Genomic DNA, 24,175 nt, shown 5'->3' with positions numbered 1-24,175 from the left:
AGTTGTAGCATGTAGTAAATTTATTTCCAGCTTTTTAAAATTTTTATTAATTACAGTTTATTCACTTTGCATCCCACCTATAGCTACCTCCCTCTGCCCCTCCCAATCTCACCCTACCTCCCTGTTCTCCTCCCATGCCCCTCCCCCAGACCACTGATAGGAGAGGTCCTCCTCCCCTTCCTTCTGATCCTAGCCTATCAGGTCTCATCAGGACTGGCTTCATTGTCATCTTCTGTGGCCTGGTAATGCTGCTTCCCCCTCAGGGGGAGGTGATCAAAGAGCAGGCCAATCAGATCATGTCAGAGACAGTCCCTGTTCCAATTACTAGGGAACCCACTTGGACACTGAACTACCATGGGCTACATCTGTGCAAGGGTTCTAGCTTATCCCCATAAATGGTCCTTGGTTGGAGTATCAGTTTCAGAAAAGACCCCTGTGCCCAGATTTTTTGGTTCTGTTGCTCTTCTTGTGGAGCTCCTGTTGTCTCCAGGTCTTACTATTTTCCAGTTCTTTCATAAGATTCCCTGCACTCTGCCCAAAGTTTGGCTAAAGCTTCTGTAAAGCAAAGGACATGTTGTCAGAACAAAATGACTGCCTACAGATTGGGAAAGGACCTCCACCAACCCTATATCTGACAGAGGGCTGATATCCAGAATATATAAAGATCAAGAAGTTAAACAACAACAAATCAAGCAATCCAATTTAAAAATGGGGTACAGAGCTAAACAGAGATTTCTCAATAGAGGAATATCAAATGGCAGAGAAACACTTAAAAGAAATGCTCAATGTCCTTAGTCATCAGGGAAATGCAAATCAAAATGACTCTGAGATTCCATTTTACACCCATCAGAATAGTTAAGATTAAAAACTCAAGTGACAGTTCATGCTGGAGAGGATGTGACAATGCACGCTGGAGAGGATGTAGAGAAAGGGGAACTCTCCTCCATTGCTGGTGGGAATGTAAACTTGTACAAGCACTTTGGAAATCAATCTGGTACTTTCTCAGACAATTAGGAATAGTGCTACCTCAAAATCCAGCTATACCACTCCTTGGCATATATCCAAAAGATGCTCAAGTACACAACAAGGACATTTGCTCAACCATGTTTGTAGCAGTTTTATTTGTAATAGCCAGAAGCTGGAAACAACCCAAATGCCCCTCAGTTGAGGAATGGATACAGAAATTGTGGTACATTTATACAATGGAAAACTTTTCAGCAATTAAAGACAAGGAAATCATGAAATTTGCAGGCAAATGGTGGGAACTGAGTGAGGCATCCCAGAAGCAGAAAGAAACACAGGGTATATATTCACTCAGAAGTGGATATTAGATATATAATATAGGGTAAACATATGAAAATGTGTATAGCTGAAGAAGTTAACCAAGGAGGACTCTGGGTAAGAGTGAATAAGTGTACCCCTTCCCTACGCCCATGACAAGATGTGTTATCATTTGTTTTTTATTTTCTTTTTATCTTGACCATTCTGACTAGGGTAAGATAAAAGTCTCAAAGTAGTTTTAATTTCCATTTCCATTACGAGGATGTTGAACAGTTTAAAAACTAAGTCTCAGCCATTTGTACTTCTCTGGGGAACTCTGTTTAGTTCCATGCCTCATTTTGTAATTGGGTTGTTTGGATATTTAGGGGTTTTGTTTTATTTTAGTTCTTTGTGTGTTCTAGATATGAACACTCTGACAGATGTATAGGTGGTCAGGATTTTTCTTCATTCTGCAGGCTGTCTCATTCAAATCATGGTTTGCTGTGGAGACACGTTTTAGTTTGGTGCGGTCCCATGTCAGTTGTTGGTCCTGAGGCCTGGATCATCAGGATTCTATTCAGAAATTCCTTTTCTGTGCCTGTAAGTTAAAGTGTACCCCTTCCTGTCTGCTCTACCAGAGTCAGGGTACCAGGCCCTTGATCCATTTGGTGTTGAGTTTTATGAGAGTGAGAAATAAGAATTGAGTTTCATTCTACTACATGTAGCTTTTCAGAACTACATGTAGTTCTTCAGCTGTTGTTGAAGACTCTGTCTTTTCTGGAATATGTATTATTGGCCTCTGTAAAAAAAAAAAATCAGTTGTCTGTAGAAATTTGGGTTTATACTTGGGTCCTCAGTCCTATTCCACTAATCAATGTTTGTTTTGATGCCAGTACCGTACTTTTTTTATTACTATACCTATGTAGTAAAACTTAAAATCTGCTGTTGTGATGCCAAATCAGTTTTGTTTATTTTTTAAATAATTGTTCAGGATTATATTGACTATCCTGAGTCTTTTATATTTACATACAAAATTGAAGATTTTTTTTCAGTTTCTATGAGGAATGGCATCAGAATTTTGATGCACACTTCACTGAATCCATAGATTGCTTTTTGTAAGATGGCCATTTTGATGATATTAATCCTACCAATCCATGAACACAGGAAGTCTTTCCACCTTCTGGTATCTTCTTCTATTTCTTTTTCAGTGTCTTGAAGTTTTCATTGTACGAGTTTTCATTTTCCTTGATTAGACTTATTACAAGATATTTTTTAAGTTTTTGTGGATGGTGTTGTTTCCCTGATTTCTTTCTCAGAGTGCTTGTCATTTGTATATAAAAAGGCTGCTGGGGTTTTGTGAGTTGATTTTGTATCTTGCTACAAAACTCTTGAACTCTACAGCCAGTGTTGTTATCTAACCCAAGACATTTTTCACAGATTTTCAATGCTTGCTTTTCTCTTTCAAAAGATAAAAGTCGTTTATTTTACCAGATTAAAAAGTCAAGTTTTAGGTAAACAGGGGAAATATATTACAACATACATTACGTCAAATCAGCTATTTAAAGTAGCAACTGTATTTTCAAGGTTTGCCTTTCTTTGAACCTTAATGGTTTTACTCTGGTTCCCACATTAGAAAAAAAAAAAAAAATCTGACAATAAGATCAAGAACTTAAAAGAGGCAGAAAGGTCTAAGGTGGTAACAAACTGCCCCACCCTATAGGAAATCTTCCTTGACCTGGAAGCAGTTTTCCCAGGAGGCTGAGATATCCACTTGGCACTCTCAGGGTTAAGTGCCGGCCTGCTGCTCTGTGAGTAACAAACGTTTCTTTGGAATCTGATGGAGATGAATGAAGTTCAGCCCTCAGAAACATCGGCACATCTCAAAAGTGGCAGAGACAAATGGAGGGATGTAAAATTAATTCAGAGAGTAAAGGAAATAAGACATCCTCAGTAGACAGGTCACACTGTATTATTGTTGCTTGTGACTACTTCCTGCTTGCACAGACTCCACTGAGGATGTGCGTAACTTGAGTCCAACCAGAAATCAGAGATTTTTAGCATCCATAATGAAACCTCCAACCTTGTCCGTCATGATGCAGTTCTGTTGAGACCAAAGAAAGAAGGAAGGAAGGAAGGGAGGGAAGAAGGAAAAAGGAAGGAGGGAGGGAGGGAGGGAGGGAGGGAGGGAGGGAGGGAGGGAGGGAGGGAAGAAAGAGAAAGAAAGAAAGAAAGAAAGAAAGAAAGAAAGAAAGAAAGAAAGAAAGAAAGAAAGAAAGAAAGAAAGAAAGAAAGAGAAAGAAAGAAAAGTCAGAATGATGGTTTTGTGGGTGTTAAATAAATCTGCTTCTTAGTTCATTTCAACAGAGCAACAAAATGTTTCATTTTATACTCAGATTTGGTCCTTATTAGAAATAAGTGTTTTAGGGGCAAACTCTACTTCTCTCTCTTTTTTTGGGGGGGGGTGTCTTCTCAGTAATTTTAGAAATCAGTCATTACCAAAATTGGCTGCATAGCAGTTCTTAGTATAACAAATGTTATTGCTGTAATTCTCAAAAGCAGGTATCATGCTGACTTGAATTCTAATTAGCCTTTAAGCAAGAAGAACACTGGAGAGCTAATGCATTCTGTGTCAAGACACATTAATCAACATTATTGGGAATGCTTTTAGCACCCAGGCAAATCAGCACATATTTTTCAAACCCTGTTGTACTATTTTGGGGGACAATGAAAATGAGATCTGCTCAGGAATAATAAATATCTCAGAAAACATGACTCAGTCTAGAGAGAGTTTTTAGACAGGTTAAGAAAATGATGTATTTTACTTCTTTAATTGATAATGTCTTATAAAAATAAAGCAAATAGTAATAAATGGAAAACCAGATATTTTTCTGTGAGCGAGAACTAATCAGTTAGGACTTTTTTGGCCATCATTTTGCCTAACAGATGGTATGTTCTGGAGGTCTATATGGAAACATCTGGCAAGCCATTTCTGTATTAATGAAACTGCCTCTCTCTTTATCACTCTTTATTTCTTCATTGGACTAATAACTCCCTAAGTATTTGTTGGTTCTCCTCACCTTTATGAAGGTGACCACTTAGAAGGTAGCGTGAGGCCCCTGCTGTTCTTAGAAAGTCAGTCATCATTTTATTATGGGATTCTAAGACTTTGGGAAATCTTTTAACAATCATTAGAAATCAGAAAAGCTATGTTCCTAAATTTTTCCTAGGTTTGCTGTGTGTTTTTGTAATATAGATGGGCCATGGTTGCTGCTCACGTGGTTGGTGGACAGTTGCAGTGGCTACTGTGGCATCTTTGTTTTCCCTTTAACTTTTGTCCAGGAGACTTCACACTTAAGCTGCTATTACAGTGAAATATTTGGGGTGGTTGCTTTTTGCGAGGAACAGGTAATAGGTGAAGAAAACTGACTTCAACCACAAATATATCTTATTCAAAATTAAACCAGAGACATTTTATTCATTGTTCATTAAATTGTAAGTTTTGTGAAATAAAACCCAATTTTGCCAAATAAGACCAGAAAGAAAATGTAAGAAGATTAACATTGGTATGTAGAGGTTTTTCCCCCCTAAAATCTCTTTAATGTCTAGCTTAAAAGGCTACAGCTATATTCTCATTTACAGTTCCACATTAATTCTCTCAATTTGTTGTTTGGGGTGAGGTATCTTACACATCTCAAGTAGATGATTGGACAAGGAAAGGTTATTTTAGTAGCTTATCCATATACAGGTGTGGATAGTCTTTGAAATATCCTCTAAGCTCCCTAAGTGGCTCTGTCTTAAAGGTTAGACTCCATACAGAATCTGAAGACACATCACAAGCTGTTCACACTCAGGGAAAAAGCAGACGATGTCTTTGCACACTGTGAAAGAGTCCACCCTTCAAGCCCTCATGAGGCCAGACATGAGCAAGATGGAGCGACAGAGGGCCCTCAGAGGAAGTAGACACAAACATGCGATCCCATAGCTGGATATGCTGGGTTTTGCCTTGAATACATTGGGATATGAAGCATGTTGAGGTGTATGTACGTGACCGGTGCTTTTTTTGGAATGCTGATCATGAGCAACTAATCACTCTAAACACCTTTCAAACCACAGAAGACCAACACTACTAAAATTACCAAGACCATCAAATCTGTTGCTGATTTTATCTCTTCAAATTAAATGATTTTACTCTGAAGATTCAATTACAGGAAATTTAATATGTTTTTTAAAGGAAACAAAAAAAAAAACAAGCCTTCAGCTAGCTGCTGAGATAACGATTCGTTATTTATTTATCAATAATGCAACTGCATGCTTGACTTTTTTGTAAACTAAACACTAACTCAAACGAGGAATGTTTCTGCAAGTTTTGTCCTTTCTTCTTTTTATTAATACGATTTAATTAAGCTTCCATTTGATTGCCTAAAAAGATAATCTTTTTTTCTTGAAAATGTGTTAAGAGTTCGTTTACAAGTGAACATTCAGCCTCTACATTACGATTTCAGGATATCAGTTGTGACCAATAACATTAATGTTCATTTCAGAATTGCTATTAGAAGTATAGAGAAGAAACATATTCAGATTATATATATATAATCAGTTTCAGTAAGATACTATTACTTTATCAAAAGCAATACATTACTTACAAATAAATGTATCTCATAGTATTTTTGTTTATAAAATAAATCAAATTATTTTGCTAAAGATTGAATTACAAATGATTTTTCTGAACTGAATTCAGATTTTTATTTTGAAATAGTAAGAGGTGTTTCAAAATAGTTGCCAAGGTTTTTCCCTTCCAGTAGGTGGAAGACTGTGGGGCCAAGTCTATTAGGAAATATTGAAAATAGCCATAGCATCAACCTCAACCAGTAGGTCCAGCCCTTCCCTTTCTGCTTTCTGAGTGTCCAAGTCAGAGCAAATCTGTGAGCACTGTGTCACCTGAAATGTTTGATGTGATGATACCATATATATATAATGTTCGAAATTTTTCCTTGTTTGAAACATAGATACAGACATTTTAACATACCCATGAAGCGCCTTCTCTATGCCTTTCAGCTTACCTCCAAGTACCATGACACAAGATTCAGTGATAGCTTTCTTAGAGGGAAATCAACCATACTGGTGGTAATTCTTCCAGAAATAGTACAGGCATGAATAAAACAGACAGAATGGAAACAGAACCATTATGTATTTTGCTTTAAATTTTGGTTAGGTATTTTATATTTTAAGCAGTTAGACTGTTATGTTTTTTTTTCTTTGATTAGTTAAAAAGAAAATAAACTGTATGGGTAATCAAGACAATGTGAACACTGGTTCAGGTGTTTGTTTTGTTTTGATATCAAATACGTAGTTTCTTGTCTGACACCGGGTCTCCAACTTTCTGTTTCAGACACCAACTAGATGTCTGCAGTCCAGTTCTGACTATGTCCTTGTTAGTCTCAGATGTCACAGATTTTAAAACCAATCCTGCAAGATTAGCTTCATTTCAGTAGCATGTAGCAAATTCCCAGGTTAATTGGATTATCTGTGCTTTTTCTGACATGGCTATGAATTTAGAGCAGTGGTTCTCAGTTTTCCTAATGTGACACTTGAATACAGTTCCTCATGTTGTGGTGATCCCCTCCCTCAACCATAAAATAATTTCATTGCTACTTCATAGGTGTAGTTTTGCTACCGTTATGAATCATAATGTAAATATCCTGTATGCAGAGTATGTAATATGTGACCCCTGTGAAAGAGTCATTTAGACTCCCCAAGGGGTCACAACTTACACATTGAGAACCACTAATTTGATACCTGCTTTAAGAATTGCCTAGAATGAGTCATGTTCAGGAAATCGCTGTACTGTGCTTGCAGTTATAGTTTAGCATAAAGGCTGAAAAACAATGGCCCAGTGAGTAGGGCAATGTCTAGAAACCACTGACCACAAAAGCCTCTATCCTTGTGAATATGAATGTTCCACACTCCTGGCACGCAACTATGTCTCCTGACTTGGAAAGCCTACACTGGCCCCATCAGTAAGGGATTCCATTGCATGATTGATGAAATCACTACCCTCTAGTGATTGAATCCAATCGCTAGCCATTCTCCCCACCTCTCCATAGGTTAAGAAATGAAATGGAAAATTCCATTCTTCTAGCAATCAAATTGGTTCCTTGCATCTTGACAGTATCTAAGAGATTCCCTTAGACTTTGCTCATTTGTATCAATCCAGATGTAGTTAGAGGAGACAAATTTCAAGCAAATTTCAAGATGCCCTTTCCCATTCCTGTAACCCAGAGGGATCTAGGCTTAGATGATCTATGCCAAAACCTGGGTACCATTTATTATGCCACAGATGAATTTCCTCCAGGTATTGCTGCCTACCACCTTATCCTAAAAAGCAGTTGCTGAAACCAGTCGCCTTATAGTCTCTAAAACAAGAATTGAAGCCAAGCATTGCAGGCGCCCCTGGCTCTGAGTTCCTGAAGTAATCAGGAATCCAGGGCTGTGTTCTCTATAGAAGACTCTAAGGTAAAGGAGCATCAACTACCAAGCTTCCTAACAGGGCTCCTGGCAGAGCTTGGTCCTCACATTGTGGCAGCTTGATAGGGCTACTCAAAGCAGGGTAGTTTGCTCCCTTCAGAGAACTGATCCAAGTGAGGAAACTGCAGGAAAGGCCCACGCCAAACAGAAGCCACTCTTCACAGTTTACGCCAGACATGATGCCTCATCCCTTACAGGGTATTTTAGTCACTAAATTTACATAGTGAGTCTACTCTTGACTCGAAGGGAAGAGGTTTCACAAGGCTATGAACACTGGAACAGGGTCGTATAGGCCCTTCTGTACCCACCCAAACACAATCAGTCTTAATGTGGTTAGTGGCAAGAAACACCAGGCAACAGATCAGAGAAGAAATCGTCATAAAGATGTGTATCCAGGGGCCATGTCACTTTCTTAAGCATCTCTGGAGCTTTGCACAGAGTTGTCCTGGATGATCATCTTACAGTAAATCGTTTAATCTCAGCCAGAACAGTTGTCCGCAATCAAGGAAGTAGAATCTTAGTAGGAAGAACTGAGCATACCGCCCGATGAATAATGTCTCTGTGTGCCGTCTTTTTAAAGGGAGAACCAGGCTTCATTGGTCCTCAAGGAGAACCGGGCTTACCAGGGTTACCAGGAACAAAAGTAAGTAGACCTTTATTCCCCCTTGCCTTCCTGTGAAATTTGTGTCAAGAAAGAATGGCGGGATGACCAGATATTTTAATCCCATCCCTGTGGGTGTCACAGGGATTTCTAAATACTCTATTCCAAAAAGATCTACCCTGAATGGTGTTTGCAGATGTAGTCTATAATGAAAACCATCTCTTAGAGTTCTATTTGGGCAGCCATGAAAAGAACACTGAAAGCAAAAGCTATACACTGCCACACGAAAAGAATAGTGTACAGACAGAGCCAGGCCCAGAGTTCTGCCTTTATCCACCCAGTAAGACATAAAGAGATTGGACTCTGATGATGGAGTTGTGCTTGTGACAGACTCATGCATCAAAGGGGCTAAGCAGCATCAACTTATAGTCATTTATTTTTAAACCATTACAGACTTGGCCTCAGTGAGTTCTGCATTCACCAGAACTAGGCCAGGGGTGATTTCCAGTAGTTAGAGACCTATATCATGGTCTACTCAGACAGACTAGTCGTTATTTCTACTTTGGCCAGTGAAAATAACTAATCTTACCAAGTAGAAACCATTCACTGCCTAAGGGGACTGGAACTTAGTAGGATTATGCAAAAATGGTTGTTTTCCAAAGAAATCCCACTTTCACGTAATGAGCTGTCAAGCCCATCCATTAACTAAGTATGGAGAAATTCTGTTTTAGCCTGAACAGATGCACACAAGATAGACCTTTCTGAGAGAGAAAGACAGAGCCGGAGAAGAAATAAATTGTCTGTTGGTATGCCAACTGTGAGTTAGTTGGTTCCTTAAAGCCAGGAGAGGAAAGAAGGTATCTCTGAGGAGTACATTCACCACCTCAGAGGGACGGGGGAGTCCCAGCAGGGGAAGCTGATGGGACTGCATCTGTCGAAGATTTTTGTTATACAAAGGAAGGTAAAAGAAACCCAGCTGGGTAGAGATACTCATCCCTAAATACCTTTTTTTATCGTGAACTGATGAACTACTCCGCAGTTTCAGAGACAGATCCAGACATAGAGCTGTGAAATTGTCAGTGACTGCTGTTATGGAGGAGCTCAGCATGTTTCTGAGGAACACACACTTTGCTCTGAACCTCCAGGAGAGGGAAGGGATGTAACCTAGCTGTGGTATGTCTACAAGCAAGTTTATGTATAGAACGTTGTTTTTAGCAACATTCTGAACTTCATTGTTAGCTGAATTGCCTATCTCAGCAAGAGTTGTTGTGTCCTAAGGGGAAATTTCCAATTTGAAAATCAAGTTTGACCCAACAATGGTCTTTTTGTAGATGGTCTAGATTGGTACTTCTAACGACAGATCTGAAAAATAAACAAAGATGGCGTGTCTAACTTGCAGCACAGTGAAGACAGATCCTAAGGAAGACTAACGACATCTAATACCTGTAGTAAGGATGGCGTGTCCCCAGGGCCTGTGCCTGTGCCTGTCTGACCTACATCTGCCTAGAAAAAGTGAATTTCAGTCAGAGTACAAGAAAACAGGGTATCAGAGTACACAGCATGCAACCTCACCACCGTGCTATACATTTTTCTGGAATTACTTAGAATTTGCTACAGAATGTGAATAGCTATCCATTCTGTAATAAATAATAGGAACAGAACATATTGATGCCCTTTAAAAGTCTTTACATTCATTCACATAGCTACCAAACTATTTCCTTGTTTATAAAATGGCGATTGTAAGGCAGAACTGCATTATTACTCAGGATGCTCTAGAGACACAGAACCAACATCAATGAGTGAATGAGTGCGTGGATCAGTGGTTAGATAAGTGAACATGTATTTACATACATGTATGCATACATCTATAAATATATACGTGGCTGCAGAAGGAGTTTACTAGAGGAATTGGCTCAGGTGCTTATGGAGGCAAAGATGTGCCTTATAAGCCAGCTATCCACAAGTTAGAAGGATGCTAGTAGCACGTCTCTTGTCTGGGTCTGAAGGTTTCAGAATCATGGAAGCTGGTACTGAAACTCTTGGGCAGCAGTTAAAGGTCTGAGATTCAGTGCCTGTTGCCAGTCTTGCCATCAAGGCGGAAGACTGGAGTTGAGGTGTCACAGCAGGAAAAGATGCTCCAGAGACAGAGAGAGGCAGTGTGTCCTTCCTCTGCTTTTTGTTCTATCTATCCAAAGCCAGGTGGGCAACAATAATGTATTTATTTTTGCTTTTATAAACTTTTTAAAATTACAATTTATTCAATTTGTATCTGGCTGTGCCCCACCCCTCATCTCCTCCCAATCCCACCCTCCCTTCCTCTTCTCCCCCTGTGCCCCTCCCCTGGTCCGCTGATACGGTTTTGGTGGTATAGCGTGGTAAGCATAGCTGCCTTCCAGTTGTGTATTTTAAGGATAAGCCTTCCCACTCAGTCCACTGACCAGTGTGCCGTCTCCTCTGGAAACACCGTCAGAGAAACAGTAAGATTGCTTCGGCACTTCCATAAATGCCCCATGACTCAGTCAAGATGACGCCAAAAACTAACAATCTCAGATTAGTTTGTGTGTGAAACGGGATCATCCGTATGCAGAAATTAACACGGTGCCGCACGCTATGAATAAGCAGTGGCACTGTTTACTTCGTCTCATTGAACTCCTCTATCCCTCTCCAGGGGACAGCCGTGGGGAGGCTGCTATTTACCTGTTTTGCAATTTGTGACAGGGTGAACGTGGGGAGGCAGGCCCTCCTGGAAGAGGCGAACGGGGGGATCCCGGAGCCCCAGGACCAAAGGTCAGTTATTCTTCTATTGGGAGAGAACATTCTTTGGTTTGGGAATGCATGCCTCTTTCTGTAGAGCATGCGACTAACTCTTCAAGAGCTACAAAAGCAACCCGCATCACAAACACCTCATTGAAATGCACACTGGCAGTTAGTGATTTTTGCAGTTCAACTTTTCTTGTTTACTCTGTGCAGCTCAGTGAAGAAATTTAATAACATCTCTGAAAGGAAAGGGAGAGGTGTTGTCGTGTTACACATTATGGCTCAATGTGCGTTACAGCCGGCTGAGAAAAGCCTCATTGCCCTGTGCTGTTTGTTTCCATGGTAACTTGATGGCCTTTAAGACCCTGAAAATAATAGAGCTAAGGATTTATTTTCCTGTGCAATCTTTATTTACCTAAACATTATGCAAACTAGTGCGGTCACACTCTATTCTAATAACCAGCTCCTCTTAAAGACAGGGGATGATGTAGTCTCTGATGAAAAAGAAATCTGTGCATTTCTCCGTCGAGACTCCTAAGAGCTACTCAACAGAGCTTCCCCCCCGGCCCCCCGGCCAGTGATGGAAGACTGTCTTCAAAGTCATAGTGGATGGAGGCTGACAGAGACCAGGGAGTGAGCTCCTGCTGCAGCGATATGCATGCTGTGTATTAGAAAAACTGACGTTACCTAGCACTGTCAGGCAGTCAAGATAAAAGTGTGTCTGTGATTCCCCCTTATTCTGATCCACTGTTCTTATCTTCCTGTCATTCTCTTTCTCGACTTCCTGCTCTCTTACAATAGGGGAAACAAGGTGAATCAGGAGCTAGAGGCCCAAAGGGGTCAAAGGTCAGTAACCAATAACCACTTTGTTGTGACTTCAGGATCTGTGTCTTTTGCTTTTCTACAAAGAATCCTGTTGTAGACAAAACCTTTTCCTTCAGCAGTTGACACTCAGTTTGTCAGCTTGCCTGGTTCCTTGTTTATCCTTCAGACTATTGTTTTTTTTAACATTATGTGGTGGTAAAGTAGCAGTGTGTGCCAGTGTGTGCCTGTGTGTGTGTGTGCGCGTGCGTGCTTGCGCTCGCACCATGCTGTGTGCCACAGCACACATGTGGAGGTCAGAGGATAATCTATGGGAGTCAGTTCTCTCCCTCCACCATGCGGGATCCAGGGATGGAATTCAGTTTGTCAGGCTTGGTGGCAAGTGCTTTTACCTGCTGAGCCCCCTTCAGGCTATTCTTTAAGAGAGGATGTATTTCCTGCTTCTTGAGAGTAGCTTATTTGGGAAAAGGGATGATTTGGGTATTGTATGCTCTGAATTTTCATTTCCTATCTTGGTGACAAATGTTCGTGTTATACTTCGGTTTGTTACCTAACTCCATTCAGAGAGTTAAAATGTCACCCTAGAGCTAGGAACATGGCTTGTAAGGAAAACTGCTTACCATACAGGTGAAGCGCTGGGCTTAAATCCCCAGAACCCACAAAACAACTCAAGCATCTGGTAATCCCTGTATTCCTACAAGAAGATAGGAGGAAAGACAAGGACCCCCCCCCCGAAGCTAGCCAACCTTACAGTGGAAAAATACCAAGGAGACCCTGTTTCAAATTAGGTGAAGATAGGTACCAGCACCCGAGGTTGTGCTCTGACCTTCATACATTCTCTGTGACGCAATGCAGGTACATGCATATGGATTAAATAGTAATAAAAATGAAAAGTCACCCCACCACTAACAGTTGTTCCTTTGTAGTGATGCTTATAGCATCTGAAATAGCATGTATTCTGTCACCTTAAAAACTGTTAGCAAATAACATGGAAAAATACAAAAATGCGACTAGAGATTTGAAGCTGGTGAAGTTAATTATTATGGCCCATGCTGCTAGCAAAACTGCTCATTCTCCTTATCTTCGCTGGTCCTTATTCATTTTATTATGAACTCATAGGAACACAGGAAGATGCCTTGAATTTCGTATAGAAAAGAATTCTAATTTTAAGTTGTTTTAAAGAACCTTTAAATACACACAAATTTAAATATTTTATACTTGTCTCTTTAGGCTTCTGATCCTTTGGAGAGTTTAGAGTGTTCTCAGTTTCCCTGTAGGTGGGGTTATGACACTATAAATAAGATGAGGTGTTATTGCTTTGAAGAAGAAAAGAGGAAAAGGCAGAAAGGGGGAGGACAGAGAAGAGGAGGAAAAGGGGAAAGAGGACATTAAGGAAGCCTGGCCAAGTCGGTCTAGCTGACTGCTGTCAGCTTCACCTCCGAGTTTTAAAACAGCTACAGGTAGATCTCTGTCATCAGAAGAAGGTCTAGCCTCTGACTTTACACCCCCATTCTCCCTAGAATGAGCTCCCTATTCCTTCCCATGCCAGTTACTTCTCCTTTTCTTCTCTGAGGACAGACGTGCTGTTGGTTGTTCCTTTTCCCTTTACTCAAATCTCTTCAGAGGAAAGCATCCCTGCTCAGTGTGAAGATAGATCTCACTTCGGGAACCATAGAAATCACTTGCTTTGGTTTTGCAAATCCCACCAGAGGAGTACATAGCCTGTCTGATTTCTCCAAGAAACCCTGTTTTCTGAGAAGGACATTTGACTGCCCATCAATGGCATCTTTAGGTGGTTGTGGTGATGGTAGCGGTTGCCTCTTATGTCTGCAGATTGTGTTTCAAGTGCTGTTGTGTGGAACAAATGACTCTTTAGATATGAGAGATTTCTACATCGGTGGCCTTGTTGCTGATTCATCATTTTCTTTTTTTGTATCCAAAGGGTGACCGTGGAGACAAAGGAGACACTGGAGCTTTGGGACCACGGGTGAGTGTTCATCTTGTCTAAACTCAGACTTGAAGTCATGTTGCTGCGACTTCGTGAGAAGCACCCACACGGACAGTGCACCATAAAAACATTAGTGTAGACAGTAACTATTCCCAGTACTACCCTTCTCCTTGCTCTTTATTTTTTATCCAAGAGCTGGTAGTATAGAGATTCTTACCATACAATAGACTTTATTCTGGAAAAAATTAAATAGAAAGCCCACAGCTACCCAACTAATGAGACTTCCATTTTTAGTTAAGGCAATAGCACACATAGTTATACTGTTTAGAAAAGTCAGGGAACTAGGATATGGATCATGGAAATTCTGCAGCAGATATGGTGGGCAGGATAAAAGCCTAGACCTGTAGAAAGATGTATGTGTGTTCTAGTAGTCTTGAATGAGGGGTGTTTGTGGGTGCATAATATCTTTTGGAGTTTTTTGTTTGTTTTCCATTTCCTCCAGTTTGCAGTAAATTGGGACATAGGGGATAATGATCTTATTGGGGAAGCATTTCCTACAGAACACTGTCCATTATTGCTCTCTCCTCTTAGGGAATGAGGAAGCAATTATGACATATGGATGAGTAGAGAGAGGTTAGGGGTTGCCTTGATTAATACAGAGAAAGCCAATAATACTTTGCAAGATGCAAAGATTAACTTGTATCTGTGGAGTCACTTTCCAATCTACCATAGACAGGAAGTTAGAAATGGCCCATCTCTTTTACAACGTGGACAAAATTTAAATGTAACTATTATTCTGAAATGCACTTTATCTTGGTAAGAAAATAACAATCAGTGGGTACCCAAGCTACCTCATTTTTTACACCATCTTGTAGACTAGTCTAACACCAATGACTTTACCTTGGTTTGTTTTTGGTCACAGGGTCCACCTGGGCAAAAGGGAGATCCCGGGGCCACTGAGATCATAGACTACAATGGCAACCTCCATGAGGCCTTACAGGCAAGTGACCTTCCTCTGCTCTAAGATACATTAAAAAAAAAAATGGCACATAGAGAAAAGTGTATTGGTTTCCTGTTGGTGTGCTAAAACAACAGGACCAAGAGCAGCTTATATGGAACAGAGTTTATTTTAGCTTATGGTTGCAGAAGGCTAGAGTCTATAATGGCTTTGGGATCAGAGAGCAAACTGGAAGGGGAGTGAGGCTATGAATTCTCAAAGCCTGCCACAGTGTGGTACTTCCTCCAGCAAGGCTGTATCACCTCTGCAAACAGCACCACCAACTGGGGACTAAGGGTTTAAATACATGAGCCCATGGGGGACATTGTCTTCAAACTGCCACAGTGGTCCACATGTCTCCTAAGTGAGTTCCCTCTATACTATATACTTGAAGTCCATCTATTCACCTTTCCTCTGAGACTGCCTGGTAATCTTTAATTTGCAGCATTTTAAATTCCTGTTCTTTGTATCCCTTATACTTTTAAATATTCCTTAACCTTAGCCAGCATCAACTCTGTGTTAGTTTAGGCAAAATTTTGCTTCCTTGTTCCAAGGGGGAATTTTACAAAGCTGAGCGGGAACGGAAGTAAAATGTTTGAATTCTGATTTCAGCCATCTTGCTTTAGCAGAGATGTGACCTCGCCAGTCCTTTCACTTCTGTGAGCCTCGGTTTCTCCACATTTGAAACAAAGATACTAGCAGTGAATACCTCATTGGGCTATTGAGAGCAAATTGCTAAATGTGTCACACGCTTTGATCAGCCCTTGGCACACTGTTGCCCGTCTGGATGTTTGTATGGCTACTCTTCAATTTGTTTCTTTTTATTCAGTGAAAAATCCCAGCTTGCTCTACCATCCTTGCTTCTCATTCATCCTTTCCATGTTTATATATGTGCATGATAGTGTCTGACGTCACCCGGCAGTGACCTCCAGGTAAAGTCCATAATAGTTGTTTCCCTTGACTTTCCTGTGACATTTATACTAAATCCCCTTCCTTTCAAAAATCTTTGTGCTTTATCTGGCCTTCTGCTTTAGTTTACTTCATTCTTTTCCTCTAGAGGAGCTGTTCCGTTTTGGAATTTCACACTTTTTATCCATTCTAACTTCTGCTAGGCTGAAATCTTTCCTTAGGTTACTCTCTCTGTGTCATGACAGGCTATTTCCTGTCACCTCTGTGAGTTCTGGGGTCTATGTACAGTTCCAGCTATTTGGAAGAGCTCTTCCACTGCCATGTTTTCCTCACTAACTTCCTCAACCCATGCAGTTCCCGTCTACTCAACGACTCGCCTTGTCAACCAGTTACTAGACATTAGTGATGCCGTGTCCCTTCCTCTCACTCGAGACAGAAGGTTTAGTAGCAACTTATAGCCATCCTTCTTGGAATCTGCCCTGACAGCCTGTTTATTTCATATCTAACACTATACCAATTCTGTGACCAATTCTGCCTCCCTGGTGCCTCCTTGCCCTTCTAATTTACCTGTTTATGCCTCGAAGGCTGCTTTTTCAAAAGCTGCCATTACTTTGATTGCTGTTTGCTCAATCTCTTCAGGAGCCTTTATTGCCTCTCAATCAAGACCACACTCCTCCACCAGCCATCATTTAAGGTTCTACATTGCTGTCTTCTCTTCTAGGATATTTTTAATTTTCCATGACTTGGTTGTTTTAATTGTATCTTTACAAATCTCTTTTTCCTGGATTCATGCCATTATTTCTCCTTTCTTTCCATCGAATTTTGCTCCATAAATTCACTGCTGCAACCAGCTGAGCCTTTCCTCTAAATCCACATATTAGAAGTCACTGTCCAATGTTGTGACATGATTACTCTCTAATCACATCATTGATTTGAGTTCTTCCCTTACCATATTGTAAGTTTCTCGGTGACAGAAAATATGTCTTATGTTTATCTTGCCTGAGCTTGTAAATGTGCAAAGAACATGTAGTGGATGGATGAATGATTGTACTTTTTATGTACAAGCCATTTCTTAGCTTAAAAACAAATGAGATGCTTTTACTAAGTCCCTCTATTAATGTTTCTATCCTCATGATTTCACCAGTGTGGTCTAATTTTCATAGACTTTTTATGTGGACTTCACAACTATTATCAACCCTTTTTATTTCTATGTTTCCTATGTGGACAGCCTGTATTAGCATTCCTCATTAAAAGTGGCTTAAACATAAACAGTAACCTTAGGGTTATTATCAAAGTCTTGAGCCAATTTTCTGAATGTTTCCCTTACCCCCTACAAGCTGATAATTATATATGGAGAGATAAAGACAAAGAATGGGCAGGGTTTGTTTTTTTGTTGTTTGTTTTTGTTTTTGGATCTACAATGTTTTCAAAATTCTTGGTAAAATAGAGATAGCTCTTAAACTTTATTAGCAATGCTATACAGTTCCCTTAAACTACTTCCAACTGCCCTATAGGACTCACCTTCACCTGTAAGAGGTATTTCAGTTACTTTCTATGCTGTGTAGACCACACTGACCAAATAAATAAGAAAATAAATAAATAAATATTAATAAAAACAAACCAAAAAACCCTCAGAGAGGAACTTTTAGCTCGTAGCGCCATTGGGTAGACCAGGCATGGCAAAGGTCATTGAGGGTATGGAAGCAAGAACAGGAAGACAACTCTTCACATGTGTCCACACACAGGAAACAGAGGGAAAAAGAAAGAAAGAGGGGCTGTTGGGGAAGTGGGATGAGGCTATGTATCCTCAAAGCCCACCTCCAGTGATGTACTTTCTTCAGGAAGTCTCTGCCTTCTAAAGCTTCTATAATCTTCCTAAGCAGTACACCCAACTGGGGACCAAGCATTCAGCTACATGAGCCCATGGGGGATGTTTTGCACTGAAACCATCGCAAGGGCTTCCACTTTTCTACTCTTCCAAGACATACTCCAATATTACTGGTATTTTCTGCAAAGTACTGGAGTGTCTTTCAAGCTTTGTTTGCATTAACAGGCATATGGGCTACATTTACACTGAAGCGGACATTTCTGTTTCATTCTTCCCTGTACCACTCAGGAGCTGGGTCATTTTAGGGAAATCACTGTGTCTATGCTTCACTGACCTCGTCTGCAAAATGGAGTGGATGTGTTTGTAAGAACTTATAAAATAGAGTATTATCCTTAGGGTAGTTTTTAGGAGTGCCTGAACACTTTTTACTGAAGTTCATAAAAGCACTGTACATTTTGGAAAATAAATCTGACAGCTGTTCCTTAAAATGAAAGGATACACATTCCTATCTCAAGTTTTGTATGATTGTAAACAGCAACCAGTCTATATCCATCATAGTCAGTGATTTTATACTGTCTCCAAACCGAATGATATATTATTGTTGAGGCAACCATGTGCTGTGTTTATAAAGAGCTTAGAGTCATTTTTCAGTCGAAGGCCATTTGTTTATCTTCCCAAGACAGTACTCTTGTGGATTAAGGGTCTCTAATAAGATCAATCAATTAAATCAGAAAGGCATTAGACAGAGACGAGCTGATAAACATTTGTTCTCCTCAATTTCTAACCAATGATGAATGATGCATATTTCATCATTGTATCCTTTAAAGAATATTTTGTCTAAAACTTTATAATTTCTACATTAATATGTTTTACAGCTACAATATCACATTAAAACTATAAATTTTCACATTATTTTTTATTAAAAACTTATTTTATGAAATAGTTTAGATTATGAAAATATAGATTAGTTTAACTAACTTTTCTGGATCCAATATCCAATGTAGGAGATAAAATAGTTGAAGAGATATGAAAATTATGTACCCTCAAGATATTTGTCATTCTGAATTTGGTATTCATACTTTCATCCATTCATTTGTAGTTAAATGGAAAACAAAATTAAACTCATATAACGAACTGCTCATTATAGCCTTTGGATTAGAGCTGAAGTTATGGAGTCAAATAAAAACCTAACTCACCTCACTATATTTCTCTGACACCAAGCAACATTAAAAAAAAAAATCTCAACTGTTTTGACCCATTGTCCCTCCTGCCCATCAGGGAGTCTCCCTGTCTTGTCTTCCCCATAGTAAAATGTCTTGTCTCCCGTTCTCCCGAGTCTTGTCTTCCCATAGTAGAATGTCCACATTTCCCAAATCAGTATGTGCTATCTATGCTCTTCTTTTGAAAATTACTCTTTTGTGTCTATTCTGTTGGAAAGATGATTAAAATATGTTGGTCTATAAAAAATAAAAGATATTGTGATTTATGTAAGCATTGCCTCTTTGTTTTGATTCAAGATAGCTAAACATTCTAAATTAACAACCAAAGTCTCTGTTTCCAAGGTCTCACTTTTAAAAAAAAATTTATCACTAACACTGTCTGTACTGTAATTCATGATTATCTTCATGTACTTAACATACAGTTACATCATTTCCCCTTTCTTCTCTTCCCTCTAACTCCTGCTCCACCCTATCCATCCTCCCAGATCCACAGCCTCCTCTTCTTTTTAACCATTCTTGTTACATATAAAGGAATGAACATATAAACACAGCCTGCTGATCCCTTGGCGTTAGATAACCGTTGAAGGAGCTTCTTCCTGGGGAATGCTAATTTTCCATCTCTCAGAAGTAGTTTATTGCTTGCTTCATCTAGGACTGGAAGGCCCTGGGAGGTGTCCACATTGAGATGTCCATTATTGGAATCATTCAGGTCTTGTTTAGGTGTTGATATTTTACAGGTATAGCTTCCCTGTCAATAGCTAGAAGGGAGTCTCCCTACCCTGGCTCTTAGAATCTTTCTGTCCCTTCGTCCTAGATGTTTTCGGAGCCTTAAAGTGCAAGAGCTGTGCTGTATGTGTACCAGTTGGGGCTGTGCCCCCACCATGGTCCCTTGATCTCTGCCATTTGATGAGTTGTGGCTTTCTATAATGGTCTTCTGCTTCAGTAAAATGCTGCTTAGGCACTCATCAGTATAAAAAGTGAAGAGATAACCTATAACGCGAGCAGGATTTTTATGCAAACATCTCAGAATGACTCATAAAGCACCTGATTGACAGCTATCACCAGACTATGTCTCACTGGAATATCATGTCTCTCTCTATCACTTCCAAAGATTCTAGTTTTCAGATCGTTCTTATAGTTCAAGAGGGAGTTGGGCTAGGTGTATGTAGCTTACACTTGAAGAGCCAACATCTCAGGGCCACTCTGTGATTGCACGTGGCTACTCCCAGGTTGAGAACATGATGGTATGTCTGTGAACGGAGCTGAATTTTTGTCACTGCTATTCTCTGAACCACAGTGGAACCTTCACAGTTCTGAGGTCTCCATAGCAGTTATTTGTACCTCATTTCAACTGCTTCTGTTAGTTTGTTTACCACTAATGATATTCTTTCATTATGCAGCTCATTTTTTAATGTTGTTAATGTTAATATGTTTAAGAAAAGGGACAAACCAGACTTGTGTCTATTGATGTAGGGATGTGAGTTTATATGTGACCTCATTAAAAAAATCTGAGGAAATCCAAATTGTAAAACTGCTCGCCTTCATAAAATTTTATATTTCTGCTTTCTAGTTGAAAAAAAATATATGATCCATGATCAAAGGACAATGGTGTAAAAATTCTTTTCACTCTATAATTTCCTTGTTTTAGTAAATGACTCATTTATATCCTAGGAGCAAAGTAGATTTCTCATAGCTATAAATCCTATTTTTATGTCTAGGTAAACCTCTTTAAAATACTGTAAATGTTTCCTTGTATTGTACCAATTTGATGACATAAAATTCTGCATAAATATTAAAACTTGCTCTTGGTTTATTGGCATTTTGTCTTTGTCTCAGAAATATCAAACTTTTTTTTTACTGCATCTCTGAAGCTGTGATCATAGTGACTACTTCTATCATGAAATGCAAGCTTTAGTCATCAAACACATGTATATTTATAGTGACATAGATGATGTTAACATTAATTTTTTTTACAACGGCAACAATGGCTTGAGTGGGAGATTGGAAGGAAGTGATGGAGCATGGAGAGGTGGTATTAAAATGGCTCCCTCAGGGTTAGTTAGGCAGTGCCTCTCTGTACCAAACATGCGGACTGGGAAATCACTCTTTCTATTGTTTCAACAAACCATACAGGCTTGTAGCACAAGATGTAAACTATAAACTACTAACCGCACAAACATAACCACAGAACAGGAATGACATTTTAGAAGTCCGTGCTTTGGAGCAATATGGTTTGTTAAAATATTTAGCACGTCAACAAACTAGACAGGTTCATTGTCAGTTTCTCTGATTGTAGCACATGGGGAGTCAATTATAATGCAAAAACAAACAAACTACAGAGTAAGAGAAGAAAGATATTTCACTTTTCCCTAACCAAGGTCCTATCTAGAATGGAGCTTTTACCAATAGCAAATTTCACAATTCACAATTAGGCTGACAAACCTAAGTAGCATACTTAACTAGATAATTTTTAATTATCTGAATTTTAAAATCGGGCAGATGAAGAATTTTATACTTTGTCTTCTTATAATTTTTAAAATAAAATTCTAAAACCATTTTCAAAGCCTTTACAGATGTGCTGTATTGAAGATAGGCTAGATTGTTCTCTGTGGCTTCTTGTTACTTACAAGACATTTGACTTGCCAAAATATATTTTAGAAGTGGAGTTTGCTTTTTGTTTTGTTTTCAGAAGTTTGTCACTTTATTTTGACGCACAAAATAGTTAACTCTTGTCTTTGTTGATCCATTTTCCCAACAGAGGATTACCACCTTAACTGTCACGGTAACTCCTTTTGCATGATCTCTGTGGTTTGTGACTTCGAATTTAGTGTGGATGCATGCAGGTCAAATAGTACTAATGTAGCAATTGGCTTTATCTGGTGTTCACTTTTTTGTGTTTATGTAATTAACCTTTGACGTAGTTAAATTACTTTTCTGTGTGAAGGTCCAGAAAAAAAGTATTAAAAAAAAAAAAAAAAAAAAAAAAAAAAAAAAAAAACCTTTAGCCTCTGTTAATAAGATAGCGTTATCATTTTGCAGCTTAAACATCAAAGCCTTGGCAGAGCATGGTAATGCATGCCTTTATTCCCAATACTCTCAAGGCAGAGACAGGTGGATTTCTGAGTTCAAGGCCAGCCTGGTTGGTCTACATAGTAAGTTCTAGGACAGCCAGGACTACACAGAGAGACCCTGTCTCAAGAAAAGAGAGAGAGAGAGAGAGAGAAAGAGAGAAAGAAAGAAAGAAAGAAAGAAAGAAAGAAAGAAAGAAAGAAAGAAAGAAAGAAAGAAAGAAAGAAAGAAAGAAAGAAAGCAGAAAGGCCTTTAAGATAGAGGGCTAAGAAGAGAGGGTACTTAGAAACATGGGTGACATCAGTCAGGTAATTCATCACCAGAAGGTGTGTGCAGAACACGGGGAAATAATTGTTAACTGTCTTATCAAATCAAAGTTCCATCTGTAGCATGGTGACCTAAAGAGTGTTTTGATAAGTAAGAACCCAGGTGGGCACTTTCTGTCATTCTGTAACTGATGAAATGTTGTCCCACTGAAAATCAATATCTCGGAATATCTAATTAAGGTAGAAATAATGGAGCTATGTGTTGTGCTTGTTATTTTTAAAGCCTGAAACTGTGACATGCATACTTGCTACATTTTACAATCGTGTCTTGTCTTGATTCAGGGACCCCCTGGACCTCCTGGACCTCAAGGACTACAAGGGCCAAAGGTTATCCTTACTTACTTGTTTCCTTTTACCACATACAGTGCAGAGATGCTGTGTTAAGAATGTATACCTTTATAAAATATGTCTTATAAAATACTGGAGAAGCAAAGTCTGAAATGCTGTTTCCGAGGACAAGGAAACTGTATTGAAGTCTCAGATAAAGAGAGAGGGAAAACTACAAAGGAAGAAAGGAAAATGAGGAAAGAGGGGAGAGAAATGGAGGGACACAAATTTAGGAAAAGGGCTACTAAACAGAAAAGTACAATTTTCACAGATAATATACAAGTACAGAAACGCTGAACATGGCCTATGGGGAAAGGTAGATATTCAAGAGAAGGAGGCTGAAGGGAATTTACTCTTACCACTAAGAAGGACCCTGTCTTCCAATTTTTTTTTTATTTTTTTTTTTTTTTGCAAGAGAAGGATAAGGAGAGCCATCCCATGGAGTATTCATGTGACTGACGGGTTTAGGATCCATTTTTTAGACATGTTTTATACTCCATCTCTTTACAACATGTATTCAGACTTTCTGCCATAGATTTTATCAATAAAGCATACTACCCACGAACAGCACAATCTGATATTCCCTTGATTACGCATAAGCTTTATGGGTGGTGCTTACCCCTCCAAACTAAAGCTTCATCATTCAACCATGTTTGATCAATTAACACACGTCCAGGGATTCTGGCTTCTCAGAACTGAGCTACATGTGTTGAAATATGACTTTCGTCATTGGATTCTTGTAGGAGATTCAAGTGGTTTCAAAATTCATCCATTATGTATGCTTCTTAAGTTGGTTTATTTGCTGTGCCTATTATACATACGCACACATTCGTGCACACATCAGCTTTTATACTTTCTCTGGATATTTAAAAATAAATGTCTAGTGTATAGAGATACTTATTTCTCTATTAAAAGAATATTAAATAAAGTACTCATGAGGTTCTTGTCTGTGTGAGATGTACAGATCTGAGCATAGATCCTAATTTCCAAGATATTTTTTGTGTGACATAAACATGTTCCACATGTAACTTTAATGTGTAACATAGAACTTCTTAACTAGTCCTCGACGTAGTCTTCTCCCTGAAAGCAAATACGTAACAGTCATACAATACATAGCACCTCTCTCTGACAAGCAAGTCTGCCTAGATCGCTGTCCCTAACAGTTTGATGAGCTGATCTAGACTCCCGGGAAAAAACTCAGAGGAAGCTCTTTCCTTTCGTGTAGTGTCAATCCAGATAAAATTTCTCGCTTTGTCTGCTTTCACAACTAAATCTCAAGAACCAGAACTTTCTCCAAAACTAAATATTTACTTCATTTCCCACCAAGCTCTAAGGCTTCCATGATTTCTCCACAGCTCTGAGGCCTAGAGAATGCATCCATGCCTTGGGAGGAGATGAGGGAGGGGCTACAGCTGGTATGCAAGGCAGATAAATTGTAATAAATATATAAATAAGAAATAAGAAACAAAAAGAACTACCCAGCTAAAAAGAATGTCTCGCTAAACCCTCCATCTCTCTTCTTTTATAATCACATGTTAGTTACAAGCCTTCACCCTCTGATACAGGTTTGAATCTGCAAAGATGCC

The 24,175-nt window shown here is 39.2% G+C and overlaps 1 protein-coding gene across 1 annotated transcript in view; it reads left to right on the top strand.

The window, feature by feature from the left end:
* Window positions 1–24,175, top strand: part of Col25a1 (collagen type XXV alpha 1 chain) — a 406,766-nt gene that overhangs the window by 347,000 nt on the left and 35,591 nt on the right. Inside the window, exons 19-25 of the mRNA XM_060392693.1 lie at window positions 8,366–8,428; window positions 11,105–11,173; window positions 11,945–11,989; window positions 13,908–13,952; window positions 14,836–14,913; window positions 21,626–21,649; window positions 22,545–22,589. Of these exons, the coding sequence (XP_060248676.1) occupies window positions 8,366–8,428; window positions 11,105–11,173; window positions 11,945–11,989; window positions 13,908–13,952; window positions 14,836–14,913; window positions 21,626–21,649; window positions 22,545–22,589 (369 nt within the window). The remainder of the gene's footprint in view (window positions 1–8,365; window positions 8,429–11,104; window positions 11,174–11,944; window positions 11,990–13,907; window positions 13,953–14,835; window positions 14,914–21,625; window positions 21,650–22,544; window positions 22,590–24,175) is intronic.

This window comes from Meriones unguiculatus, chromosome 10 (genome assembly GCF_030254825.1).
Source record: "Meriones unguiculatus strain TT.TT164.6M chromosome 10, Bangor_MerUng_6.1, whole genome shotgun sequence".
Lineage (NCBI taxonomy): Eukaryota > Metazoa > Chordata > Mammalia > Rodentia > Muridae > Meriones > Meriones unguiculatus.
Note: the sequence above shows the minus strand (reverse complement) of the source record. Positions and strands in the feature narration are given on the sequence as shown.